This window comes from Molossus molossus, unplaced genomic scaffold, assembly GCF_014108415.1.
Source record: "Molossus molossus isolate mMolMol1 unplaced genomic scaffold, mMolMol1.p scaffold_m16_p_35, whole genome shotgun sequence".
In the NCBI taxonomy this organism is placed as follows: domain Eukaryota; kingdom Metazoa; phylum Chordata; class Mammalia; order Chiroptera; family Molossidae; genus Molossus; species Molossus molossus.
In genome coordinates this window covers 1,144,324-1,169,005 of record NW_023425372.1, presented here as the reverse complement: position 1 = coordinate 1,169,005, position 24,682 = coordinate 1,144,324, and the positions used below count along the sequence as shown (strand labels likewise).

The 24,682-nt window shown below is 67.6% G+C and overlaps 1 protein-coding gene across 1 annotated transcript in view; it reads right to left on the bottom strand.

Annotated features, from left to right (window-relative positions):
* Nucleotides 1–23,922, bottom strand: part of PLCH2 (phospholipase C eta 2) — a 29,407-nt gene extending 5,485 nt beyond the window's left edge. Inside the window, 22 exon segments of the mRNA XM_036281428.1 lie at nt 412–491; nt 920–1,066; nt 1,306–1,390; nt 1,465–1,589; nt 2,129–2,236; nt 2,404–2,586; nt 2,669–2,766; nt 3,227–3,309; nt 3,676–3,762; nt 7,452–7,610; nt 9,447–9,554; nt 9,858–10,029; nt 11,210–11,330; nt 11,530–11,733; nt 11,906–11,999; nt 13,881–14,051; nt 17,526–17,655; nt 17,773–18,016; nt 19,594–19,740; nt 20,762–20,833; nt 20,836–20,852; nt 23,750–23,922. Of these exon segments, the coding sequence (XP_036137321.1) occupies nt 412–491; nt 920–1,066; nt 1,306–1,390; nt 1,465–1,589; nt 2,129–2,236; nt 2,404–2,586; nt 2,669–2,766; nt 3,227–3,309; nt 3,676–3,762; nt 7,452–7,610; nt 9,447–9,554; nt 9,858–10,029; nt 11,210–11,330; nt 11,530–11,733; nt 11,906–11,999; nt 13,881–14,051; nt 17,526–17,655; nt 17,773–18,016; nt 19,594–19,740; nt 20,762–20,833; nt 20,836–20,852; nt 23,750–23,922 (2,808 nt within the window).
* Nucleotides 23,923–24,682: the final 760 nt, after the last annotated feature.

Sequence of the window (24,682 nt, the reverse complement as noted above, 5' to 3'; positions counted from 1 at the left end):
CCGGCAGCTCGCCCGTGGAGCGTGGCAGGAGAGAGACGGTTAGAGCCCGGACCTGCGGGGACCTGGGTGCCCTGGACTCTGCAGACCGGGGAGCGTGAGCCAGGCCGTCCGGGGCAGAGGTGACTGTACGGGGAGCGGGGTGGAGGGCAGAGCCAGGCAGCCGCCTCCCTTAGAGAGATGGAGAGCAGGGACCCTGAGAAGTGGGGGGAGGTCGGGAGACAGACGGGAGGGCGGCTCAGGAAGGGCCAGGTCATCCATCTCCTGGTGCCCATCGGCGGTGCCCGGGACACGAGGCTCGGGTGCCCTCATCACCCACTGCACCGGTGGAGAAACAGGCCCAGCGAAGTACCCGCTGGACCTCATGGCCCCGGGGTCACTGCTGGGGTGCGGTGGCCCTGCCGCGGCACTCACCTTACCACTGACGTCACTGATGGCCACGTGGACAAAGATGGAGGCTTCTTCCATCCCCTCCAGGTACACGTGCCGATAGCCTGAAAGGGCCGAGTCACGGCTCACCCCGCCCCCACTCTGCCCCGAGGTCCCGGGTTCGAATACGACCATGAGCCCAGCTCTGGGCTCTCTGACGCCTCCAGCTGGGAACGGTCTCGCCCACAGGGACCCCTTCCTCTCCCGGGAGCTGAAGGGTGAGGGCTCCCCGGCCTGAGCTCCCCGCCCCCACCCCGTCCACATGTCCACAAGGTGCCCCTCCTCCTCAGCGCCCTCTGTGCCCCCAGGCCCACCATGGCAGAAGCCAACGCACAGGGGGAAGCTGAGCCCCACTGCTCTGGACCCCTCGGCCGGCCTGCAGGACACTGGGCTCTGCCCTCCCCAGCCCTGCTGGCCCCCTGCTCTGCACCCCTCGGCCGGCCTGCGGGACACTGGGCTCTGCCCTCCCCAGCCCTGCTGGCCCCCTGCCCACCTGGCATCATGCTGCTGAAGGCCAGTGTCCTCTGGCCGATGAAGTCGCGCCCGATGGGGTCGTGGTCCCAGACGAGGAAGCGCACCAGCGCGATTTCGGGCATGTGCACCATGAACACCAGGGTCTCCTCCCACATGGGGTTAAATCCTAGAGGCCACCAGGAGGAGGTGTCACCTCCCGCCCCAGCTCCAGCCTGGACTGGGCCACCTGGCTGCTGGGAGCCACCCCCGGGGGCCTCCGGCCGAGGAGACCGTCTGGATGGTACTCGGGACGCAGGAGGTGGCCCTGGCCCCCTCCGTTCCCAGTCTGGCCAGCGTGCCGGCGTGGTGACTGAGATGTGGCCCCGGGCACAGGCTGGCACCGGGCGCCCGCGGGCAGGCCCTCACCGTTGTCATCCACCACGCGCGTCTGCTCCTTGCTGCAGTCCACGGGGAGTCCGATGACCTCCACCTCCACGAAGGGGTCGATGATCTGTGCAGAGGACAGGTGACGCCAGGGCCGCTGGGCTCGGCCTCCTCCCTGCCTGCGCCCGGCGGCCCTCCTACCTCCCCACGGTCCCCCAGCATCGAGTCGCGTGGCTTGGGGAGCTGCTGCCCGCTGATGATCCGAAGCACCAGCTGCTTCTTGAGCTGCCCGGGCAGGGGGTCTTCGGAGTTGGGGTTGAAGAAGCCTGAGGGGAGGCAGCACGGGCTGACCAGGCAGGGCCAGGCCCCCCCAGCATGGCCACACAGCACCCACCCCTCCCCCACTGGCCGGAGGTGAGCCCCAGCCCGGGAGGAGGGGGCGGCGGCATTCCGGCACGGGCACCGGGACCTGTGCGCCCCTGTGACAGGGACACAGCTTGTCCCCTCGCATCAGTGAACTCAGGGGGCTGAGCACGCATGCAAGGGCGGAGGGTGGGTGCCGGGAGCACGGTGGGAGGGCGGGGCCCGGTGAGGGGTGAGGGGTTCCCCGAGACAGGGCAGCTCAGCTGGTACGGTTGGCACCTGGAGAAGTAAGTGCACAGAGAAGCCCGGAGGGTGTGGGAGGAGGGTAGGGCCCCACGGGAAGAGATGCAGGTGTTCTTACACCCAAGGAGAACACTGGGGCGTCCAGCAGGAGACAGGCTGCTACGAGGGCCCCCCCAGACCTGGCCAGGGGGTGAGTGGGCTCCCGAAGAGCCCTGCAGGTCCCAGCGTGCCCCCGGCCCCGGGTGCCCCAGGGCCTCACCCTGGCACATGCACGGGGGCTTGAGCACGTAGCCACAGTTGCCATTGGCGCTGAACTTGGCTCGGTTCAGCTGCAGCATCCGCCCCTCCGACTGGTAGTTCAGGGCGACTGCAGACCAGGACGTGAAGCGGCCGTCAGCGCCCGGCCGTGGCCTCCGGCCAGCCCGACGCCCACACAGCCAGGGCGCCCTCGGGCACCGGGACTGAGGACCCCACCCCGTGCCAGGCTGGCGTCGGCCAGAGCCCCGGGCCCGCCCGCCGGCGCCCAGCACCCACCCATCTGGCAGCCGGCGTTCCAGAAGGGCTGCGGGTTGTAGTTGCTGGAGTCCACGCGGTAGGAGGAGGGGTAGATGCGGGACAGCTGGTGCTGGTTGAACCGCAGGTACTGTGCTGGCTTCTGCTGCAGGGTCTGCTGGGCCTTCGTCTCGCTGAAGGACGACACCTGCCAGCTGGACGCCACTGTGGGCGCAGGCGGCCGGCGTCAGGGTATCGGGTCGCAGCCCGGCCCTGCCCGGTGCCCCAGAGCCCGGGCGCCCCTCACCCTCCGTGTCCACGTCGTGGGTGCCCACGGACTTCGTGTACTTCACCAGGTCGGACAGGGCCCGGGACAGCTGCATGGTCTTTTTCTGCCTGGTCGCCCTGCAGGGAGGGTGGGCACGGGGTCAGGACCCTGAGGTGGGCGCCCCTGCTGCCTCAGGCCGGCCTGGGCACCCTGGTCTAAGAGGCCGGCTCCGGGCTCGGCCAAGTGCACCGGTTCACGCAGACATGCACCAAGCTTCCGTCCAGGTCCCAGGACATGCTGTGGGCACAGTGGACGCCCTGAGAGGTGCCGCCGGGCGAGGGGCTTCACGGAGCCTGCCAGACCATGGTGCTCGGACGGGGATGGCGCTCGGACGGGGATGGCGCTTGGAACAAGCCCAGGGCCCTGCCCGACCAGCCCACCCCTCCCTGGGGCCACGCCCTGGGCCCCACTTCCGCCCCAGCGCCCTGAGCCTGACCCTCGACGGCTTGCACATCTGACTTTGTCTGCAGTAGGACAACGGCCTCCCCACTCCCCCTGCCGCAGTCTATTCAAGGCGCTGGGTGGGCAGGCCCTGACCCTCGGCTCTGGCCACTCTGCGCATCCGGGTCCCCGTCTGCCTCCTCCACGCTGGCCGCCTTCTTTAGTTTGCTGCTTTTTTTCTGTGTGGAAGGAGGACAGAGTCAGGCCCGTCTGCAGAGGCTGGGAGGGGGCACGCAGGGGCTTGTCCTGGAGTCCCAGGGCCCACGCGGGGTGGCTGAGCCTTCTCTGTCCCCAGCAGTACCCCTCTCGGGGGGGCCCCGGGTGACCTAAGCTTGGGGCACTGGCCAGTGTGAGTCAGGGGCTGGCCACTGAAGCCTGCTCCGTCCAGCCCCGACCAGGCTCCGGACCCCTGCAGCCGGGGATGCACCCAGGAACTCAAGTGGGGCTTCTGGGAGGTGGGCCAGGGGCCTGCGGGCTGGAGGAGAGCCCCCTCCGGCGGACACAGGGACATGTGAGGGGGGGGCCCAGCCCGGGAGCCCCCAGACCTTGCGCTTGGAGAAACTGTTCATGAGAAACCGGCCGTCCCGTCTGCTGGCTCCAGGGTCCTCCCCAGACTCCATGTCCTCCTCGGCCTGGGAGGGGGGACAGACGGCAGGGACGGGGTGAGCCCAGCATCGGACCAGGGGGGTGGGGCAGGCGCGTTTCCAGGGGACCCAAGGGGCCTCTCTGGAGGAGGGGAAACCTAGCGGGGCTGGAGGGAGGGAGAGCCAGGTGGGCTGGCTGCTGCCCCAGGCCCCACAGGAGGCCCGGCCCCCAGAGAGCCGGGAGGGCCCCATGGAAATGACCGCGTCAGCTGCTCTCTGCGTCCCGGACGGTGACTGATCGATGCCCTCTGAGTCTGGGGCGTCTGCAGCCTCCTGCCGCCTGCTCCCTGCGGCGGCCATGGTGTTACCCAACTACACAGGTAACAGGCCCTGCCCCCGACGGGCGGGCTGCTTCCTGTTTGCAGAACAAGGCCACCAGGGTCCCTTCCCTGCCCAGCCCCTGCCCAAGGCACAGTCCTCCATCCGTCTGGCAGCTCATTCAGGGGCCTGGAGCTGCGGGGGCTGTGCCAGCCTCCACCCGCCCCCCAGCCCCTCCAGAGGCTGCCAACCCCCCCAGCTGTGCTGGGGTGTGTGGGGCCCCACGCAGGACTCGTCCAGGGCTGGCTCTGCCAAGCTCACGGGGCCTGTGAGCCTGAGGCCGAGCGTCTGTGTTGGAGGGATTCAGTCAGAGGCAGGCACACGCGCACCCTGTACACGCCCGTACACGCACCCACATACTCTCTGTACACACACCCCTGTGGGTGCCCCTGCACACAGGCCCCCCCACGCCCAGCCTGACCCACCAGCCCCCTCATCCAGGAGGTGAGAGGGGCCCTCAGGTGTGGATTCTGGTGAAGTGGCCTGGAGCGCAAGCTCCGGGGATGTGAAGCCCACGGTACCCAGGGGGGACGGGGTGCAGATGACCAGTGTCTGCCCCCCGGGCAGAGGGGAGGGGACCCCATCCTCTAGAGGTGACAGCCACGGGGCCCAGGCACCTGCCCTGGTCTCATCTGCCTGAACACCGCCCACCGTGGCTCTCGCGTTAGCTCAGGCACAGCCTGGCAGGGTCTGGAGGCTCCTGTCCGCCGGCCCCGAGCTCCCCTGCCCCCCGCCCGGGTCTGCCTTCTCGGAGCGACTGGGGCCTGGCGGTGCCCTCCCTGTGCCTCCTGGTCAGCCGGCGGAGGTGGGCTGTGTGGAGAAGATGACCCGCAATAACGGGGGCACTCAGCACGGGCTAAGCCCCAAAGTGCCTTCGAGATGTCTGTCGGCCCAGCAGCAGCGGCCTGCTCCCCGAGCACTGATGGCCCCCGTCTGGCCGCGGCCCGAGGAGCCCTTTTGAGGTGTTTGCAGCCTGCTGAGGCCGACACGCTTGGACTCGATGCTCATCGCTCAGCCCGGCCAGCGTGGCTCAGTGGACGGAGCGCTGTCCCACGGACTGAGAGGTCCCGGTTCCATTCCCAGTCAGGGCACAGGCCTGGGTTTCGGCTCGATCCCCAGTAGGGGGCGTGCAGGAGGCAGCCAATGGATGTTTCTCTCTCACATCAATATTTCTCTCTTCCATCCTCTTTCTCCAAAAAATAAAAATAAAAACATATTTAAATAAATAAATAAATGTTCCTCGCTCAAAGCCACACACAAGTGCCCGTGAATCAGCCCAACCAAGGAGAGGCTCGGGCTGGCCCAGCGTCCTGGAGAGGCGTCTGCAGCCAGAACGCACTGTCACCCCGGACCTCCGTGCACCCCAAGCCCGCACTGACCCAAACCTCGGCCTCCTCGAGGGTGCTGCAGGCAGCAGGGCTGTGGGCAGGGGGCCCCGCATTGGCCTCTCCGACCCCGGGCCACAGGTGCTCACAGAGAACGCGAGGGGGGAGGCAGGTCCACACCTCAGATGGAGCAGAACCTGCCAGCCCAGCTTGGCGACCCCTCCGGACCGAGAAGTCCAGTCCCGGGGGCTGGGGCAGCATCTCCTGCACAGGACCACACCTGGCCTTGGGGCACCAGACCTCAGGAGCTGTGCCCAGCACACAGGGTGGGACAGTCCTCCTTGCCCCCCCCCCCCCCCGACAGACACTCCTGCTCCACCCCACACACTGCCGTCTCCCACAGGGACCCTCACTGGGACCCATGCGGCGGGGCCACAGCCTCGGGCTCTGCAGCACACAGGACAGGCAGGCACACGGAGGCCGGTCTGTGACCCACGGGCTCAGGTGTTCTCCCCCTGCCTGGGTCCCCCTCAGATGCTCTGTGGCTCCACCCAGTCACCCCAGCAGGTGCTACGGGTGGGGCTGGAGCTCCCAGCTGCCCCCCACGTCCTCACACCTGGCAGTTCAGTCGGAGCTTCTTTCTCTCCAAGAGCCCTCCCCGAGAGCCCACCCTGGGCCCACCGGGAATGCGGCCCAGACACAGACCCTAGGGCCAGGCTGCCCTCCTGGGCGCCCCCAGGTGTGCCTGGCTGAGGAACAGCAGACTTTACGTCCAGTCTGCCCACCTGTCCAACTGCCCACCTGCCCGCCTGCCCGCCCACTGGAGCCCCAGGCGCTGTTTCGTCCACCTAGACCTCTTGAGACTGAAGGTAAATGACCACGTGTCGGCAAGGGACCCGTGGGCCACTGCAGGGAGCAATTCTCGAGTTTGTAGTGGTGCCAGCTGCACCCTGTACCCCGTGGGTGGGACACACCCACTTCTGAATATACTGCAGGGGCCGAGCCCCCTCGCCAGGCCAGGGAGGGGCTGCTTTCTACCCCCCATCCCACCCCCGTCCCCCAGCTGGCCCCGCAGTGGGGTCTGTGACAGGGTGGGCTCTCCAGGAACACGGACACGCTGTCCCCACCTCCACCCCAGCCCTGCTCACTCGTGAAACAGGGTCGCAGGGCCAACCAAACCCCACCTGCCCCCGGGGCCAGCTGCCCTGCCCACCCCAGCCCACCCCAGCCCCTGAGGAACTCCTGGTCCCCCAGCCCTCCAGCCGCTCGGCTGACAGACCGTGCTTCAGGCTCACTGCCCCGCCCCCACCTGCTGTGACAGCCCCCCCCTGTTTCGTCTGTGGGAGTCAGCTGCACTTTCCCCCCTGAGGCTTGGCCCTGAGAGGCTGCATGCCCTTCCCTGTCGCTGAGCAGACCCCGGGTGGGAGGGCCTGCCTCCACCCCTGGCAATGCTCAAATCGCCCCTGAAGGGGGCAGACCGCGGCTGCCAGGCACACCAGAGCGGCCACATAGACGGGGCAAACGGCCACTGGGACACGGTGAGGGCCACTGGGACAGGCAGCGTGTGTGCGAGTGTGTGCAGGTATGAGTGCAGGTGGTGTGCTGGCATGCATGTGTGTGCACATGTACACAGGCGCGTAAGCAGGTGTGCGTGTCGGTGGGCATGCTGGCCCAGGTTTGTGTGCAGGCGTGCATGTGTGTGGCTGCAGGTGTGCACAGGTGTGTGCACAGGTTCGTGTGTACACAGCTTTGGTGTGCATGGGTTCACGCGTACAGGTTGGTATAGGTGTGTGCAGGTGTGCACGGATACATGCGGGTGTCTGCACACGAGAATGTCTGTGCACAGGTGTGTGCACAGGTTCGTGTGTGCACAGCTTTGGTGTGCATGGGTTCACGCGTACAGGTTGGTATAGGTGTGTGCAGGTGTGCACGGATACATGCGGCTGTCTGCACACGAGAATGTCTGTGCACAGACCACACGTTCGTTCCAGGCCCTTAGCCCAGCCCACGCCGACCTCACCTGCAGGCCCTCACCTTTTTGCCCTCCGCCTTGTGCCCAGGCTTCCCAGGCGGGGGCGGCGGGGACACAGTGAAGTCATGCAGGTCCTCACAGTCCCGAATCTTTGACTCCTTGATCAGGGAATCCAGTTTCCTCTTGGCGATGTTTTCCACGCGCTTCCGACTGGTGGAGACCTGAAAGCCCCCAGCACAGCACCTGAGCCCCGGCTGGGGCAGGGCCAGAGGGGCCCACTGGCCGCTGAGCCCGCCCTCCCTCTCGGCACCTCGGACATCGCCTGCTGGTCCCCACCCAGCCTGTGTGCTCCGGGGCTACAGCCTGGACCCCCGGCGCCTCTGATTTTAATGCTGCCTCTTCCACCGCACAAGGCTGCCCGCAGGCACCCAGCCACCTGCCCACAGGACGCCGGCTCAGGGGCCTGGGGAGAGGGGTCAGCGAGCACAGCGACCACTCGTTCAACAGCTCTGGGTCGGGGACCCCACCAGCTGCCCAAGGAGATGGGAGGGGTGGGGACACTGCCTGGCTGGCCCATGACAGGGCCCTCCTTGCCCAGGGCAGCCCCCAGGTGGCCCTGGTGAACTTGGACCTCTCCAGGGCAGGACAGGAGCCTGGGTCTTGGGCATCTGGGTGCTCTGGGCCCAGGCTACAGTGGGCACAGGTCCCCCTCACAGAGCTGAGTTTGCCATTAGCTCCGGCCAAGTGCAGGCATGCCCAAGGCAGAAAGACTGGCCCTGGCCCGTTCGGCTCAGCGGTTAGAGCGTCGGCCGCAGACCAGAGTCGTGGCTTCGATGCCGGTCAAGGGCACGTACCTCAGTTGCAGTCCATCCCCAGCCCTGGTGGGGCCGTGCTGGAGGCAACCAGTCGGTGTGTCTCTCTCACACTGATGTTCCTCTCCCCTCCCCACATCTGATGCTAAATAGACAAATATCCTCCGGTGAGGATTAAACACAATAAAAAAATTTAGAAAGCAGAGAGACTTCCACTGCCTCAGGGCTTCCTGAAACAATTACCCAGCCAGGCTGGGAAGCTCCTCTCCGGTTGTCCTCCTACGATGGCCCCCCCGGGAGAGATAAAGCCTTCCCTGCCCGGAGCCCCGCATCCAGAGCAGGGCCCAGCGGAGCGGAGATGCTAATTTCCGAGGCTCCTGTCCCCGCTGCGCAAGCCCCTGACTCATCAGCCCAGCGCTGCCGGGAGCCGGACAGCAAAGGTACACGGAGAGGGGCAGCCTGAGGAGGTGACGTTCCGCCCCGCGGGGCCAGGCGGCTCTTCCTGCTCAGTTCTCAGCATTAGAGTTGGCGCTGCCTGGAGGGGGGGCTGGTGCTGGGCTTGGGGTGGGGGCAGGACCACTGGGCACCCAGGGAGAGCTGGGTCTGGCTGGGGAGAGGCGGGAAGGGGGCACGCGGAGCAGAGCCCAGGTGTGGGTGGAAGTGGCGTGGGACTCGGGGGGGACCCCTCACCCCAGCACTGCCCCCACTTGCCAAGGGCAGACAGAGGACTGGGCCCGCTGAGCAAACAGCACCCCAAGAGTTGTCTCAGAAATGGGGACCAAATCGCCCTGGCCGGTTTGGCTCAGCGGTTAAAGCATTGGCCTGCGGTCGGGAGAGACCCGGGTTCGGTTCCCGCTAAGGGCATGTACCTCGGTTGCAGTTTGTCCCCGGCCCTGGTTGGTCGTGCGGGTGGCAGCCACTCGATGTGTCCCTCTCATGTCGATGTTTCTCTCTCTCTCTTCCTCTCTCTCCCTCCCACTCTATCTGTGCAAAAAATGTCCTCGGGTGAGGATAAAATAAAAAATAAAATAAAAAATAAAAATAAAAAAAGAAATGGGGACCAAATCAGACCACCAAGGCGTGCACGGCTCGCTGCATCGGAGTGTCCGCAGACGAGCTAGGAGCCAGGGTTCGAGTCCTGTGTGTAGGGGCCTCCGTGGCCTCAGGCCGTGTGTGTGCCCAGCAGCCTGGTGGTTGGCGCTCTGCCCTGTCACCTCCTCCCTGACCGCTCCCCGCCCCACTCACATCCCCGTTGAAGAGCTTGCATTCCTCGTCCATCTCGTCCGCGCTGTCCTCGTCGGACACCTCGCCCTCCTCGGCGTCCTCGCTGATGGTGGCGGGCAGCTTCTTGCCCTGGGGGGCGGGGGGACCATGAAAGGGGCCCTGCAGGAAGCACTGGGGGGCTGGCTCAGCTGCACAGCGAGGGCCTTCTCAAGCTTGCTCTGGGGTCTCAGGCTGCGGGGCAGGTGCCAGCCCGGGGCAGCCGCGTGGGAGGGGACGCCTCGGTGGCATGCAGAGGTCCCCGGATGGCGCGGCCGCCACGGAGAGAGGGGGGCCAGGGCAGGGCAGGGGCACCCCGACCCCTCCGAGCAGCCCTTGCGCTGCCCGAGCCAGGCGCCCGGCACGAGGCCGCCCCCGAGGACGGGCGAGACTCACCTTCACCAGAATCTTGCCCCTGAGCATCTGCGGGGAGGGCAGCATGGTGGCGTCCTCGCTGCTGACCGACGACAAGTCCAGCTTGTCTCCCAGGATGTCCGTCAGGTACTGCGCCATCTTCTTCTGCTGGACGACACTGCAGTGGTTCTCGATGGACAGGATCACCGGGTACCTGCGGCCGACATGGGGGTAGGTGAGGCCGGGGGCCCACCCTGTAGGGCCCGGTGACCTGCACCGCTGAGTGAGAAGGGGTCTCCCCCGGGAGCCCGGGAGAGACGGGCTGCCGGCCACTCTGGGAGGGCGGCCAGCGACGGCTTTGAAAAGCGCCGTGCAGGTGTGAGAGGAGGGAGACCTTAGGGCAGAGGAAGCACTCGCTCCTCCCCGCACGAGAAAAACCAAGGCGCCGGGAACTCCGGGAAAACAGAAGGGACCACTGGAGCCGTCACAAGTCACGACTTCTCACGATGCAGGTGAAACAAGGGTGCAGCGGCGACGGAGCCTGCGGAAGGTGACCCCAGGACCTAGACCCGGGAGCACTGTCCTGTGGCGGCCCTGGGGCCCCAGCGTGGGCTTTTCATTGCGCGTTCTCCGCTGTTCGGTGTTTTCTTAGCCACGCGCACGTTCTCCTTGGGGTTTTGCCAAAAAGTGACATGACCCTGTCAGGAAGCGCAGGTCTCTCAGAGAATGTGACCCAGGCAAGACGTGGGCACGTCCCTGTGATGCTGACGTGGCAAGCAGGTCGTGGGGCGAAGGTATTCATTGCCCCAGTTCTCGGGCAAGGAGTGAAGCCTGAAGCCTGGGGCCTGGGGAGACCCCTGTGCCGGCAACGCCCACGCCCGCCCGCCACAGGTCTGAGCTCTGTCCCAAGGTCCCGGCAGGCACCTGGCCCTGGGCAGTCACAGGAGGTCTGTGCACCCCAGCTCTCTGCTCTGTGACACCCCTCAGCTGCCATCCATCCCAGGGCCCGGGCTGCCGGGCAGAGACGGCTGACCCCCACCCCTCCTTCAGCCCCAGACAGAGCCGGCTCCTCCAGAGGGGCCCCCAGGCTGCTTCTCCCCGCTCCCTCACTCACAAGCTGCCCCCTCGCCGGCCAGCCCCCTGGAGCGAGACCGAAGGTAACAGGGGTGCAGGGAGGGGTCTTCAATTCCCAGCAACTGAACTGGGCGTTGTCGGCAATGTCTGCAGCCACCGCTGAGGGACAGCAAGTGGAGGCGGGACAGAGCGGCTTCTCGGGGCCAGTCAGTGCGGGAGCCACGCTGCTCTGGGCGGCGGCCGCCAGGGTGCCCGAGCCTGTGCCCAGAGAGGGGTGGGCAGGGCCTCTGCCTCGGCCCAGCCCCCAGCCCGCCACTCACTCGTTCTTGACGAAGGCGTATTTGTTGATGGTCTCGATGACATCTCGGAACAGAATCTTGGAGGTCAGGGTGTAGCCGTGGTGCACGATGGGCTCCCCGTCGGGCCCATCCCAGCAGTCCACTGCGGGCAGCGACCCGGTCAGCCCCGGCCGCGACACCCAGGGACCCACAGCCCGCGAACGCCATGCCCACCCGGGAGAGGCCTTCCCAGCCCTGAGCGGGCAGAGGGCGGACACCCTGCCCAGGGGTCCCACACGGGACACGCCAGCCCCTGGCCCGGGCCTGGCCCTGGGCTGGGGGGTCCCGGCGCCCCAACTCACCCTCCACGCAGCGGCAGCCAGCCTGCAGCACCCAAGCGTACATGTCCACCCGCGACTGGGACATGAGCTGGTCGCCCGCGAGGTAGGTGTTGTGGGACGAGGCGATGAAGTAGTGGCTCAGTGGCCGGGCCATGTCCTGGTGCACACCGTGGTGCTCGGGGTTGAAGATGTCGCCGGCCGGGCTCCGTGTGTAGTTCGTGAAGCCTGCGGGAGCAGGTGTGGGGAGGCTCAGCCCGGCGAGCCGGCCCATCTCAGGACCACCGGCCCTGGCAGCCTCCCAGGACAGAGCGACCTGCTGCAGCCGCCCTCAGGATGCCCCTCGGCGCCCCCGCCCCCCGCGGCCTCCCAGGTGGGCAGGACGGGGTGACCCACTCACCGTCAATGCCCAGCACCCGCTTGCTCTTGTTTTCGGGGCACGGCTCAAACTGTTCGATGATGTCCTGGCAGCTCTCCAGTGTCACGCCCGTCATCTGGTCAGAGAAGGGGCGCCAGCCAGACCGGCCCATCACCAGCCCGGCCTCTGCCCCCTGTCCACTGCCCGCAGCCCGGCTCTGATCACCACGGCAGGGCTGAGCCGGGGGAGGAGGCCCTGGCCCTCCCTGGCCACCTACCGTGCCCCCCGCCTTGGGCTCGGACAAAGATCCTTCCAGCAGGGGAGGGCTCTTTGGCCTCATGGGCCCTGGCCGCCCCCCATTAGGGGCCCTGAGAGCCGGGGACCAGGGCCTGCTAAGCAGGGAGCAGCCCGTGTACGAAAGGGGCAGCAGACCCCAGGCACACCTCCTACCGGGAGGAGCTTGGGCACAGGGGGCCTCTCACCCACCCCTCCTGCTGCCCACCCACGTCCTTCACAAGAAAGCTGCCGCCACAGCCGAGCCCAAGGTGCCCCCCACCCCGCTGAAGGCTGCATGAGCTCCCAGAGTCCTGGGGTGCAGCCCCAGCCACCAGGACCCCCCGTTCCCAATAGTAGACCCACCAGCTTCCAGGATGTCCCCAGGAATGTGGGGGTGGGTACAGGTGATGGGGGGGTTCAGAGCTCCTGACATGTATAGACCTTGGGAGGCCCCAGTCCACAGGACCCTACTCAGACCAATGCCTGGAGGGCAGTTTGGGCTCCAGACAGGTCTGGAGAGCCCTGCAAGCTTGGGGCAGAGGTCAGGGAGCAAAGGTCAGCCCTGGCCACATTCCCGCCCTGTGCCGAGCAGGCAGCTCGGATGGAGGACCCGCAGCGCTGTCCTGAGGCTACACAGGGGCCAGGCTGGGGGTCAGGCTCCCGGGGCGGTGGGAGGTCAGGGTGCTGTCAGCCTCCCGCCTGGGCTCCCCGCTCCCGCCCTCGGGATGGAGAGGAGGCAGGTGGGCGGTCCAGGGACGAGCTCCAGCCAATGGTGTGGCAGCAGTGGGGAGGGGCCCAGGAGCTCAGCCCCCGGGGGGGCGGGGAGGGGAGGGGCCCAGGAGCTCAGCCCCCCCGGGGGGAGGGGAGGGGCCCAGGAGCTCAGCCCCACGGGGGGAGGGGAGGGGAGGGGCCCAGGAGCACAGCCCCCCGGGGGGAGGGGAGGGGAGGGGCCCAGGAGCTCAGCCCCACGGGGGGCGGAGAGGGGAGGGCCCAGGAGCACAGCCCCACGGGGGGCGGGGAGGGGAGGGGCCCAGGAGCTCAGCCCCACGGGGAGGGGGGCAGGGCGGGGCGGGGCGCCAACCTGTCAGCACAACCCTCAGGGAGCTAGATCTCGGCACCGCCCCAGACCCGCCTGGACCCCCAGCGGTTCCTGCTGCTCCTGCCCCCGCCCTGGCCCTGCCCAGCGGCCGCTGCCTGAGACCCCAGGGCTGACTCCCTGGCCTGGGTGCCTGGCCCCAGAAGTTTTTCCCCTCCCGCTCTCCACCCCAAAGTGAGGTCCCAGGAAGGCCCAGGCCCAGAAGGCGACCTCACCGCCGCCTCCCACCAGCCTCGAGGTGGTTACGCTGTCTGAGTCCCCACGCGTGCCCTCTCTCCTCAGGGGACACCGGCCTTCCCTGGACGCCCAGCCTCCTGCCCACCAGAGTAGGGGGAACCCAGCCTCTCCCTGGGCCTGGGACAAGGGTCCAGACCCAGGTCTCTGGTCACTGGGCCGCCAGTCAGCAGGACAGCACCCAGGGAGCAGTCAGCCCTCAGGACAGACAGAGCTGCCTGGGGTGGAGCAAGAAGGACGGGCCTGCCCCACGGCACCGGAGGGTCTGGGCGTCTGCCGGACAAGTGGGTGGACGGAGGAGGCGGGGCCGGGAGCAGGGCAGGCTGGACTGGGAAGCTGCGGTCGAGGGGGGCTCCCTCTGGAAGCGCAGGGGTGTGCCGCCTGCAGCCCCAGCCTGCTGGGCACACTCACCTTCTGTTCCACTTCCAGGAAGCGCTGGAGGTCGGCGGCGTCCAGGTGGTCCTTGTGGTCGCTGTAAGTCAGCATGAGCAGGTAGAGGTCCCGGCGGGTGGACATCATCTTGTAGAAGGCACAGAACTCCTCAAAGCCCAGAGTGCCTTGGTGGTCATCCGTGTCCGCCTCCTGCAACGCACAGCCCGTGGGTCCCACCTGGAGCCACACCCAGGGGTCCTCCAGACCCACCCCCACTCTCAGTCACCCCCACAAATCCACCCTCCCCCTTCCAGTGCCACTGCCCATGTCACGGCCTCCTGGTTGTTCCCCGGGACCCTCACCGGGCTCCCCTTCTGACTGTCCCACCAAGACCACTGACCCTGGTCCAAGCCTTTCACGGTTAACCTGCAGCTGAGCCCAGCACAGTGACATCATACTCGGAGCCGACAGCCCCTGGAGTCAGTGTCCCCCTGGGCCTTGATCCTGTCACTACAATGGCTGCCCATGGTGTGCTCGGTCTCAGCCACTGCCCCCCTTTTGCAGACAGAGTGGCTCACGCAACACCCACAGGAACCCCCAGGGGCAAAGCCACCGGGACCCCAACGAGGCCATGGGCCCTTTATGAACCCACTGGCTCAGGGAGCGTCCCGGTGTCAGGCCCTGGGGAGCTGAAGCCAAGGGGCTACAAGGCTGAGAGACCCCAGGAGGAAGCAAGGTCGGGACCTTAGAAGGTGCTGCTCAAGACCCCGAGTGTAAAGACAGCTCTCTGGCCCTGAGGGGTGCAGGTGGGGACAGGGTGCGAACCTAACCCACTTGGAGGTGACTCCCGGCAGGGAGACCCCGGGTCAGCACCATGGACAGCAGTGTCCACCAGCCTTGCAGGCCATCTGGCTAGTGCCTCCTGTGGCCACACAGTCCAGGGTGGCCTGGGTGGGTGCCAGGTCCCTGAGGCCCCTCTGAATCGGGATCATCATCAATGAGCCAGGCGGCCCCAGCCATCCCCATGTCCCATCGCCAACAAGGGTAGGGCTCCCAGGAAAGCTGGGTCCAACCTCTGCCCTGGGCAGCTGCCTCCCGCGGCCCTGTGGCCTGGCACTGCGGTGGGGCCCCAGCATCTCGCTCCGGGACCTGAGTACTCATGCAGGTACCCATGCCAAGGCTGGGGCAGGACCAGCTTGGTGGGAAGACCCCAGCCCAGATCCCAATGCACTGGGGCCCAGCAGATGCCAGACAAAGGCCCTGGTGTGTCTGGTGCTGGGTTTGAGGGAAGCCCTGTGTCCGAGAGCTACCAGGACAGATGGACAGACCAGGCTCGGGCAGGTCAAAGGGCCCCTCTGGGACAGAGCCTGTCTGACAGCCCTCCCAGGGGGCATGGCTGGAGCTGGACACAGATGCCCATTCTGTCCGGCCCACAGGGTGGTGGTTGCTCCACTGGGCTCTGTCTGGGCCGCACAGCCAGGAGTCCATGCAGAGTGGCGGCTTGCTCACCACCCCGCTGCTGTCCCCAGCGGTGAATAAAAATGCTCCGTGAGACCCGAAAGGACGGAGCTGAACCTCCAGCCGCAGAAACACCCCCCACGTGGTCCGATGCTGATTTTCTTCCCACAAACAGGCCAGGCGGAGCCCCGCTGGGAGCTGGCCCAGGGATTCCTTAGGCCCCCGAGGCCGGAGGGCCACGCTGGACCCCGCCCACACACCCCCCATCAGTTCAGACTCCGCCCACCACACATCTCCCTGTGATCAGGCCATTTCAGGGGGACAGACACAACAGTGAGATTTCTCCACAGTCAAGTTGAGGCAGCCGACCGGAGTGACTGCTTCACCGGAGGTCAGCCTCCCGCCCTGGGCTCCGAGCTGGCAGAGGAGGCCGGGCTGACCGGCAGGGAGGCCCAGCCACTCAGGAGCCCCCGCTCACAATGGCCATTTGCGTCTGAGCTGCCCAGGGTCTGGGGTCTGTGGCTCCAGGCCAACAGCCCCCCACTCACTTCGCTCCGATCAGCCCGGAGCCTACCTTGCCTGCTGAGCCCAGGCTGCAGGGTGTCCCCTCATTCATGTCTTCCTTGGGGTGATCGGGTTGAAGCCTAGACACAGCCAGGCCTGAAGTGAGCCAAGAGCCCCGAGGGGAGCCCCTCGTGTGCCAGAGGGTGTGCGAGGCCCGGCGTCCCTACAGGAGGGGAGCAGGGTGGGCCTCCAAGAGCCCCCAACAAGGGGCATTTTGTGCCGGGCCTTCAGGGCCTGTGCTCACTCACACCCAGTCCATATGGGGGGCTTCCTCCCCTCCCACCTCAGTGGCCAATCTGGACCCCACGTCCTGCTGCTGGCCCCTGACACAGCCTCGCTGTTCTGGAAGGGCCTGTGAGCCCGGAGCTGCCTCTGGGCGCAGGGCAGGCAGGTAGGTGGGGTGAGCAGCAGGCCTGAGTGTCTGCCAGCTCCTCGTGGCCCAGGCAGGCTTTGTCCCCTCTGGGGCCTTCAGAAGGGGCCCTGAAAGCCCCCCAGTCCTCAGCCAGCAGTCTGACAGCATCCCGCTCACCACCCTCCATTCACGCACAGACCCCAAGCCGGCAGTGTCCCTGGCTCCAGCCGAGCGTGACCACCCGTCTATCGTGAGAACCTCTGCAGGAGTGCCAGGGGCTGCACCTAGCAGATCTGTCGAGCTGCGTGAGTGTGCGCCTGTGTGTCTGTGTGTGCCTACGTGTGTTCACATGTGTGCATGCACGTAACTGTGTGTGTGTGCCTATATGTGTGCAGGTGTATGCATGCACGCAACTGGGGGTGTGTGCATGTGTGTGCATGTGTGTGCATATGCATAACTGTGTGTGCACATGTATGTATGCACATAACTGTGTGTGCGTGCCCATATGTGTGCAAGTGTATGCATGCACGCAACTGGGGGTGTGTGCCTGTGTGTGCATGTGCATAACTGTGTGTGCACATGTATGCATGCATGTAACTGCGTATGTGTGTGCATTTGTGTCCACGTGTGCCCATGTGTGTGCCTACATGTGTTCGTGTGTGAGCACGCACATAATTGTGTGTGCCTATGAGTGCGTCTGTGTGCGCATATAACTATGTAGCTATGTGTGTCTTGTGTGCACATACCTATGTGTACGCGTACATGCATGCATGTAACTGTGCTTGCCTGTGTGTGCATGTGCGTGTGTCTGCATGTGCCTATGTGAGTGCACGTGTGTGTGTGTGTGCATGGGTACGGGGTCTGGTTCAGGCTCTTGAAAGCCTCTTCCCTGGCTGCAGCAAGACAATGACGCCCTAATTACAGACAATTAAGGCCTCCGCCCAGCAGAAGGGTGCATTTCCATAGGTTCCAACACCAGGGTGCTTGGGGACCAGGAGGCTGTGCAGGGCAGGTAACCAGACCGGCTGCCCACGGGGGCCTATGGACACCTGGCACCCCACCAGGAAAAGTGCACCCCATTAGGGCAGTGGAGTTATGGGGTGGGGCGGGAAAGAGGGTGCGGCCTCCTTTGGGTGGTCTTCCTCACTGACCAACACCTGCCCCCAGGGCCCAGCTCAGCGGCAGAGGCAGCAACTGTCCAGGGTCCCTGGCCAAGCCTCGCCCCTGCTGTTTGCTGCAGCTCAATGGCACCACCCGGGCCCTCTGCAGTGCGGGCAGGCCCCCCCTCGGGCGCCACTCTGCCGCCTCACCTTGAACATCCGCTTCACCTCCTGCCGGGGCAGGTTCACGTTGAGCCTGTGCAGCAGCTGCAGGACCTCGCCGACGCTCAGGCTGCCGTCCCCGTTCTTGTCGGCCTCGTCGAACGTCTGCTTCAGCCACTTTGGGGCCGAGTTAGGGGCCACCGCGGGTGGAGCAGGGCCACGCGCCCGCCCAACACCCTTCCTGCTCCCACTCCCCAAACGTGCCCCCGGGGCCTGCCTGTGTGCCCAAGGATATTGGTCCCTGGTGCGCTGGCGGCGGGCCAAGCTGTCCTCGTCACTGATGCCGGCCATGAGGTAGCGCAGGCCGGTGACCCAGGTGCGCGCCTCGTCCCCACTGGGCGAGACCAGGTCCAGCGACTGGCGGTGGCTGCCGTGGTAGATGCTGAAGCAGCAGTTGGGGTCGAAGCTGCCGTCTGGGTAGCGCTGGAAAATCTCCGACCGCCGGCCCTCACTCACCTCCTGGATGGAGTCGATGGAGACTGCGGGGTGGGCGCCGGTCACAGCACTCCCCAGGGCAGGTGGCCCCGCTCCCGCCCACGGGTGGCAAAGCTGGCGCCCTGCCAAGGTGCCCTTTCCATCGGAGGCTGGGGACCCCCACTTGGCAAGCTCGGCGTCTGGCTGAGGCTGCAGAGTGAGGCCGGACAAGCCAACTCTGTCCACCCAGCTCCGTCTGCTCGTCTCCCTGACTGCTGGCCGGCACGGCTGCGGTCCTGGGGCCACCTCCACAATAAGCTCCGGCATCAGCAGGTGGGGCCGGGGGTGAGCCAGGTGCTGCTTAGCAGGACCAGCTCAGGTTCCTAACGCACAGAGCGCGGGCTCCACGGAGGCCCCATCCAAATGCTGAGTTACCACAAGGACGTGAGCTCGAAGGGTGATGTCAGGGTCCCCCCCATGCTTGTGGCAGGGCCCCCCAGACACGCAGGACCCCGGGCTCAGCACAGCCAGGCCCCCCACTGCACCTCCTCGGGCACCCATCTGCTGTTCCCACGTAGGCTCTGGCCCTCTGGGGTTGTCATGTCTAGAGCAATAATGGGGGGCTTCCCCACCATGCAGTGAGGGGCCCCGCCCCCTTCCTGAGGCCCCACCTCCTTCCCCAGCTCCCTGTCTACAGCAGTGTGGTGGGCGGGGAGGTTCTGGGCCTCCAGACCAGGGGGGCTGACAGTCAGGGAATAGCTGCCCCCACCTCTCCCTCCCGGGACCCTCCCAGGCCAGAGTCTGCTCTAAACACCCACCTCGGTCTCCCCCACCCCAGCGTGCAGGTCTCTGCCCCTCAGCCCTCCCCGAAGGGGCCTCTGTGGGCCTCCACCACCACTTCCCTCTACCCCCAGCCTGTTTTCCTCGCCACCCTGCAGGGCACGAGGCTGCCCTGCACTCAAAGGCCACCCGCACTTGAAGGCCAGCTTCTCCTCGGCCGAGTTCCCAGGATGCTGTGCCAGGAACAGAGCCCGGAACAGAGCGACACCCTGGACCGAGAGCAGGCGCTCACCTGCCTGGGCCCGGAGGCGCCCCGCCCCCCCAGATCCCTCCCAGGGGCTCCAGTGTGGCTCTCTCCTGGCCCCAAGGTGGAGGCAGTGCCCGCGGAGGCCTGCCCTGGCCCACCAGGGTCCCTGCCCTCGGCACAGCCAGAGGAGGGGAAGTCAAGTCCCTCTCCTGGCCCACGAGGGTTCTCCCTCCCTGGCCCTGGACCCCAGCCCAGTTCCTGCCGTGCCCTATTCAGGACGGACCGTGCCCTTCCATGCCCTGCGGCCCTCCCAGCTCTGCGCCCCTCCTCACCCCGGGCAGCTCCACGGCCCCACGCCCACGCCAGCTGCTCGTGCCCCAGGCTGCCGGGGCCAACATTTGGCCCTGAGGTCCCGCCCTCGGTGTGCCCAGCGAGGGGGTCCTTTGTTTCCGGGAGGTCCTATCTGCCCAGCTAGACAAGGTCCCCGGGCCTCTTGGCCCAGCCCTGCACCTGGCACGGGGCTGGGCCCCGGGGTCTCAGGGGGCGTGGGGCCCTGACCCTCCCCGCCGTGTCCAGAGGTCCCCTCGGAAGGCCGAGGCCGGCCCGGCCACTCACTCTTGGCCTTCTCGTTCTTGCGGGAGGGCCGCCAGCGGATGCAGGACCGGTGCTCGTCCAGGAAGTAGAAGCGCACCAGGCCCCTGGAGCTGCCCCGCAGTTTCACCATCTGCGTGCCCGCCTGCATGGCGCTCATGCATCTCTCCACTGCCGGGCGGGGACAGACAGACAGACAGACAGGGCTCGTGAGCACGGCCGCGCCCCGCCCCCCGCCCCGCCCGTCCACCTACCACCCACCCACTGAGGGCCCGGCTCAGACCCCCGGGGCTGCCTGTGACCCCAGGGGCTGGCCCGGGTTCATCTGGGACCCTGTTCAAGGCAGAGCCCTGGCAGGGAAACAGCGATTCTGCCCAGTGGCCCTGCCGCCCTGCCCTCCCCTGGTCCTGGCGCCCGAGGGCCAGCTGAGGCCTCAGACAGGACTGGCCACCTGCCCAAATCACCGTCTACCCCCTGCACCAGCCCCAGCGACCACCACAAACGGCCCCAAAGGCTCCTGCCCAGGAGGGGGTGCAGGAACACAGTGGCTGAGCCCCCCTCGGGAGCCTCGGTGCCAGGCACAAGGTGGGCACCCCCATGATGCCCAGCCAGGCTCCCGGTCGCCTGCACCCCCTCCTGACATGTTCAGGACCCCAGCGCAAATAGGAGCTCCAAATCGAAACCCTTCCCCCACCCGGGCCCACCTGCCTCTTCCCGAACCCCCTCCTCGCACACCCGGCCGCTGTCTGCAGCTCACAGCTCCCAGGGCACAGGGCAGGGCTGCGCCAGACGGGCTCCGGGGCTGGGGGGCTGCCGGCAGCAGGGGGCGCGCTGAGGGCATCGTGCCCGGCACCGGCACGGTGGGATGAAGGTGCTGCTGCCCCAGAGTGCCAGGGACCCCTCAGCCACAGCCCTGGAGCACCCAAGGGCCCAGCCAGCTTGCCCCCAGGGCCATGCCCTCAGCTCCACCTGCCGGCTGCCCGCCTGTGGCTCAGCCTCCAGGCCCCGAGCAGGGTCAGCAGAAGACGGTGTCCTGGAGCCACGACCCCCGAGGGAGATCCAAGGGGGCGAGAGGTTAAGGTTTGCGGGGCTGGGGTGGGCCTGCCCAGGCCTGCCTGCCGCGCCCTCCTGGCCCCACCGGCCCTGAGCGGACAGGTTCTGCCGGGGGAGCGGGGAGCCCCGGCCCCCTTACCTACTGGGCCAGGCTGCCACCGCGGAGACAGGGCCACACTCCCTCCGACCCAGAGGAGGGCGTCGGCCAGGCAAGCACGGTGCCCGTGGGCCTGCCGGAGGTAGATGGCCAGGGGTGGGCTCAGGGGGGCCAGAGGGGGCCGGCGCCCCAGCAGCCTCCGCAGCAGGCCAGGCAGTGGTGGGGCGCACAGGGGTTCCACACGGCCCCCTTCTCTCCTCCGCTTCTGCCTCCTCCCCGTCGGAGCCCCCGAGGCCCCCGCAGGGCTGCTCCCAGGCCCCTCTAGCATTGGCTTGACTGTCCCCTGCTGTCCCAGATGGCCCCGGGCCACCCCCCCCCCCCAGCAAGGCTCCAGACAGATCCCCAGAGAAGCAGGTCGCAGGGTCTGTGGGTGAGGGAGCCTCGGGCCTCTGCCCGCCCCCCCATCCTCTGTGCAATCCCCTGCGCTAATCCCGGCTGGGACCAGCCCAGCTGCCCGGAGGATTGAGGCCAAGGGAACCCCGTCCGAGCCGGAGCCAGGAGGAGGCTGAAGGAGCAGCAGTGTCATTCGAGGCCCCAGCCCGGGAGCCCACGTCCCAGCTGAGTAATGGCAGGCAGGACAGACAGGCGCCCCCCCAAGACCCAGAGAACATGGCCACAAGGCTTGAGGGGCCGGTCCCCAGGGTCCCACCCTCTGGGGCACACTTCCCGGCCCTGCGAGGAGCAGTCTCCCCACCTCTTCTCCACACTGCGCCCCAGCCTGTGCCTCCCCTGTCACCCACTCTGTCCTGCCCACGGGGAGCCTGGGGCCTGGAGGTGGGGGGCAGCATCTCACCCCTCAGTGCCCAGCCCCCTGTGGGCTGAAGGCTGCACCCACGGGGGGCCGCTTTCCCAGACCTGTCTGCCCAGGGGTGACCTGGGGCACACTGGACCCCTTTCCGCGGCGACTCCCAGCACTGGCTGGAAGGTGCGGGGCCCCTGAGCCCGGGTCCCCACTCCCCGCCCCCTGGCCCAGCTCCCGGCTCCTGGCCGTGCGGCCATCCCAAGGACCACACCTCAGCTTGACCTTTCCTGGTGCAGGCGGCCACTGCCCAGGGCAGGGTCATCACTGGGCTCTGCCCCCGGAAGCCGGGCCAGCCGAGCCTGCTGCCCTTCACGTGCCCGACCTGGGCTGGCCCGGGGCACCCGCGCCCGCTTGGCCCGCCCCGTCGGCAGCTCCTGGGAGGGGGAGTCCTGGGAGACCTGGGCTCAGTCCCCCGTCAGGAGCACCCTGCCCGCCCCCGTCCTCCCCAGCCCCGCAGAGTGCAGAGGACGCGGCGGCTTGGGAGCAGAGCCCTGGCTGCCAGCAGCCGAGCCCTGGTTCAGTTCTGTGGTCACGGCAGCACTCAGCCTCGGCCTCACGCGGAGGGGACAGAGGCCAGCGGCCCAGCGGTGCAGACTCTTCCCGGGGAGCCCGCACTCACACAGGCTGGCTGGCCCACGAGGGTGCACACACCCCAGGTCACCTGTGCCCTCACTGAGCGGGGGGCGGCATGGGGTCGGCTGGCAGGGTCGACAAAGGCTCAGCTGACCCCAGACAAGTTGGGGGGGCACCAGGGATGGGAGTGGGAGCAGCTGGGGAGGGAGGGCCACGCCGGCCACCCCCATGGACAGCGGGAGGAAGCCTCTTCCTCCGAGTGCCACGGGCAGGGGCCTGGTCCCTCCGCCGACCGCAGCGTCAGGCAGGCCGGAGCAGCTGGCCTGGCTCGGCTCTGCCCAGGCGGCTCCTGGACGGGTGCCCTGTCCCGGCCTGGGCACTAGACCTGGGAGCCAGGACGGCGAGTGGGTCAGAGGGTGGGAACAGGCCGAGTGGCCATCCGTGCTCTGTGCCTGACACCAAATGACCAGCCCAGGCCTGGCCTGTGCCTTACACCTCGCCACAGAGCCCCTGGGCACCTGCGTCCTGGAAGGGCTCCTAGCACCACGACTGTCAGGCAGGAGGAGCGCTTGATGGGCACGGCCGCCCCAGGTCCGGCAGCAGCGGGCAGTGCGGGGCCCTCCCCGGAGAAGCCCCTCTGGGGCCGTGGGCCCTCGTTTGTTGCCTGCTGAGCCACAGGGACCTGGGCACCCAGCTGGGGCCCGTGCGGCCTCAGTGAGGGTCCCTCCGGAGCAGGCCCCCTGCCCCCCTCACCGAGGCGGTCCCCACCTCAGCTACCTCGGTGGCATTAATCACATGCGACAGTCCTGTGGAGAGGAGTCTATTAATAACTGTCCGCAGCCTCCCTCCCTCACAGGTGCCCTGGCTTCTGTGTTCTGGGGGCTCCTAGCCAGGCTCCAGCGCGGAGGCTGGGAGGGGCGTAGGGAGGGCCACGCGCACCCAACTTGGCCAGAGCTCTCCGGAGGGAGGTGCCCAGCCTATGTGGGGACGGGGCCCCAGGGAGCCCCCAGTAAGCGGCTAGAAAGGAAGAGGCTCCCGCAGCCACCAGGGTGGGGGCACTTTCCTGAAAAGTCACCAGATGGAGCCCAGCCTGCCTGTGGGGAGGAGAGGAAACTCCCGCAGGGGGAGGAAAGGGGCCCGCAGCTCCCAGGGGGGGTCCTCCAGGCTTCGGTGGAGCCAGCCCTGCCCCCACCACACATCCACTGGGCCTCTGGCAGCTGGCCGGGCTGGACAGCCACCAGGCAGAGTGGGCACAGAGGAGACAGGAAACAGGAGAAGGCTGAGCCCCGGACCGTCCGGCCTCGCAGCCTCCCGCCAGGCCAGTGGCCCCTAGGGGGCAGCTCCTGCGAGGGCCCTGGGCCTCGGCATGGACAGGACATGGCCAGGCCCCCACGTTTGACTTCCTCGGGCAGGACCCCGCTGCCCGGGGGCTGGGCCAGCTGCCCGTCCCTGCCTCCTGTCCCAAGGTGGGCCCTGCACAGTTCTCCCCTGACTCTCCGCTGTCCACCTCCCCACACGCCCACCGCCCACGGGAGGGAACTCACGAGGAGCCGCCTGACCCTCGACTGGTCAGCTCTCCACCGCAGGGGCCTGACCTCCAGAGGCTCCCAAAGCAAACAGCGGTGCCACTGCGGGACGGGCATGCGCCAGGGGTCAGCGCGGAACAGCCGCCCCGAGTCACATGGAAGTGTGTCTGCAGGTCCCTGATCCGAGCAGCCTGAGGGTCCCACAGCACAGTGGGGCTCACTGTCCCCACGTCGGGGCCCATCGGGGCTCATACGGACATGTCTGCCGACGGAGCCTTCCTTGGGTCCCCCACCTGGGTCCCCCGCCTCACAGCTGGAGGGTGCTCAGGCCCCTGGGGCTGCTCGGGACGGTGGCCACTCAAGCATCCTTTTCCCGCCAACTGTCCAGCTCAGTGCAGCCGTCCTGGGTCTCCCAGGGCATGCGGCCCTGGGCTGGTGGAGGCCGGTGCCGCATGCCCAGGTCAGCGACTTCCTGTCCCCCATCTTCCTAGGGCCAGGGAATACTTCCCGCCCCTGTCCTGGGGGTGTCCGTTGCCCTGCCGGAGGCCCAGGCCCATGGCCTTCCCGGGCAGCGGGAGGCCCGTTCGCCACGCTGGAGACAAGGTCCCGGGAAGAAACAGACTCTGATGACTCAGGCCCTCCTTGAGGCCCCTCCCTGGCGGCCGCGTGAGCCGGAGCCATGGCACGGACGTGGCCCCCGCCTGCCCGGACACACACGCTGCCCCCGAGGGGAGGGCTTCCGTCCCAGGCTTCCAGGAGGGAGGTGCGGGAGCAGCCACCCATCGTCCTCGGCTCGTTAGCTGTGCGGATGGAGGGCTGGACAGGGCTCCAGGCACCTGCTCTGCCCTCCGCTGCCGCTTAGGATCTTTCTCTCCCCCGGGAGCAGCGCCCGCGTGCTTCCAGCCATCAGCAGGCCAGGAGGGTCTGCGCCCCCAGCCCTCTGCCCCTGCCACACCCCCGTTCACAGAGGGGCCGCAGGGGCAGCCGCAGGGCCAGGCGCTC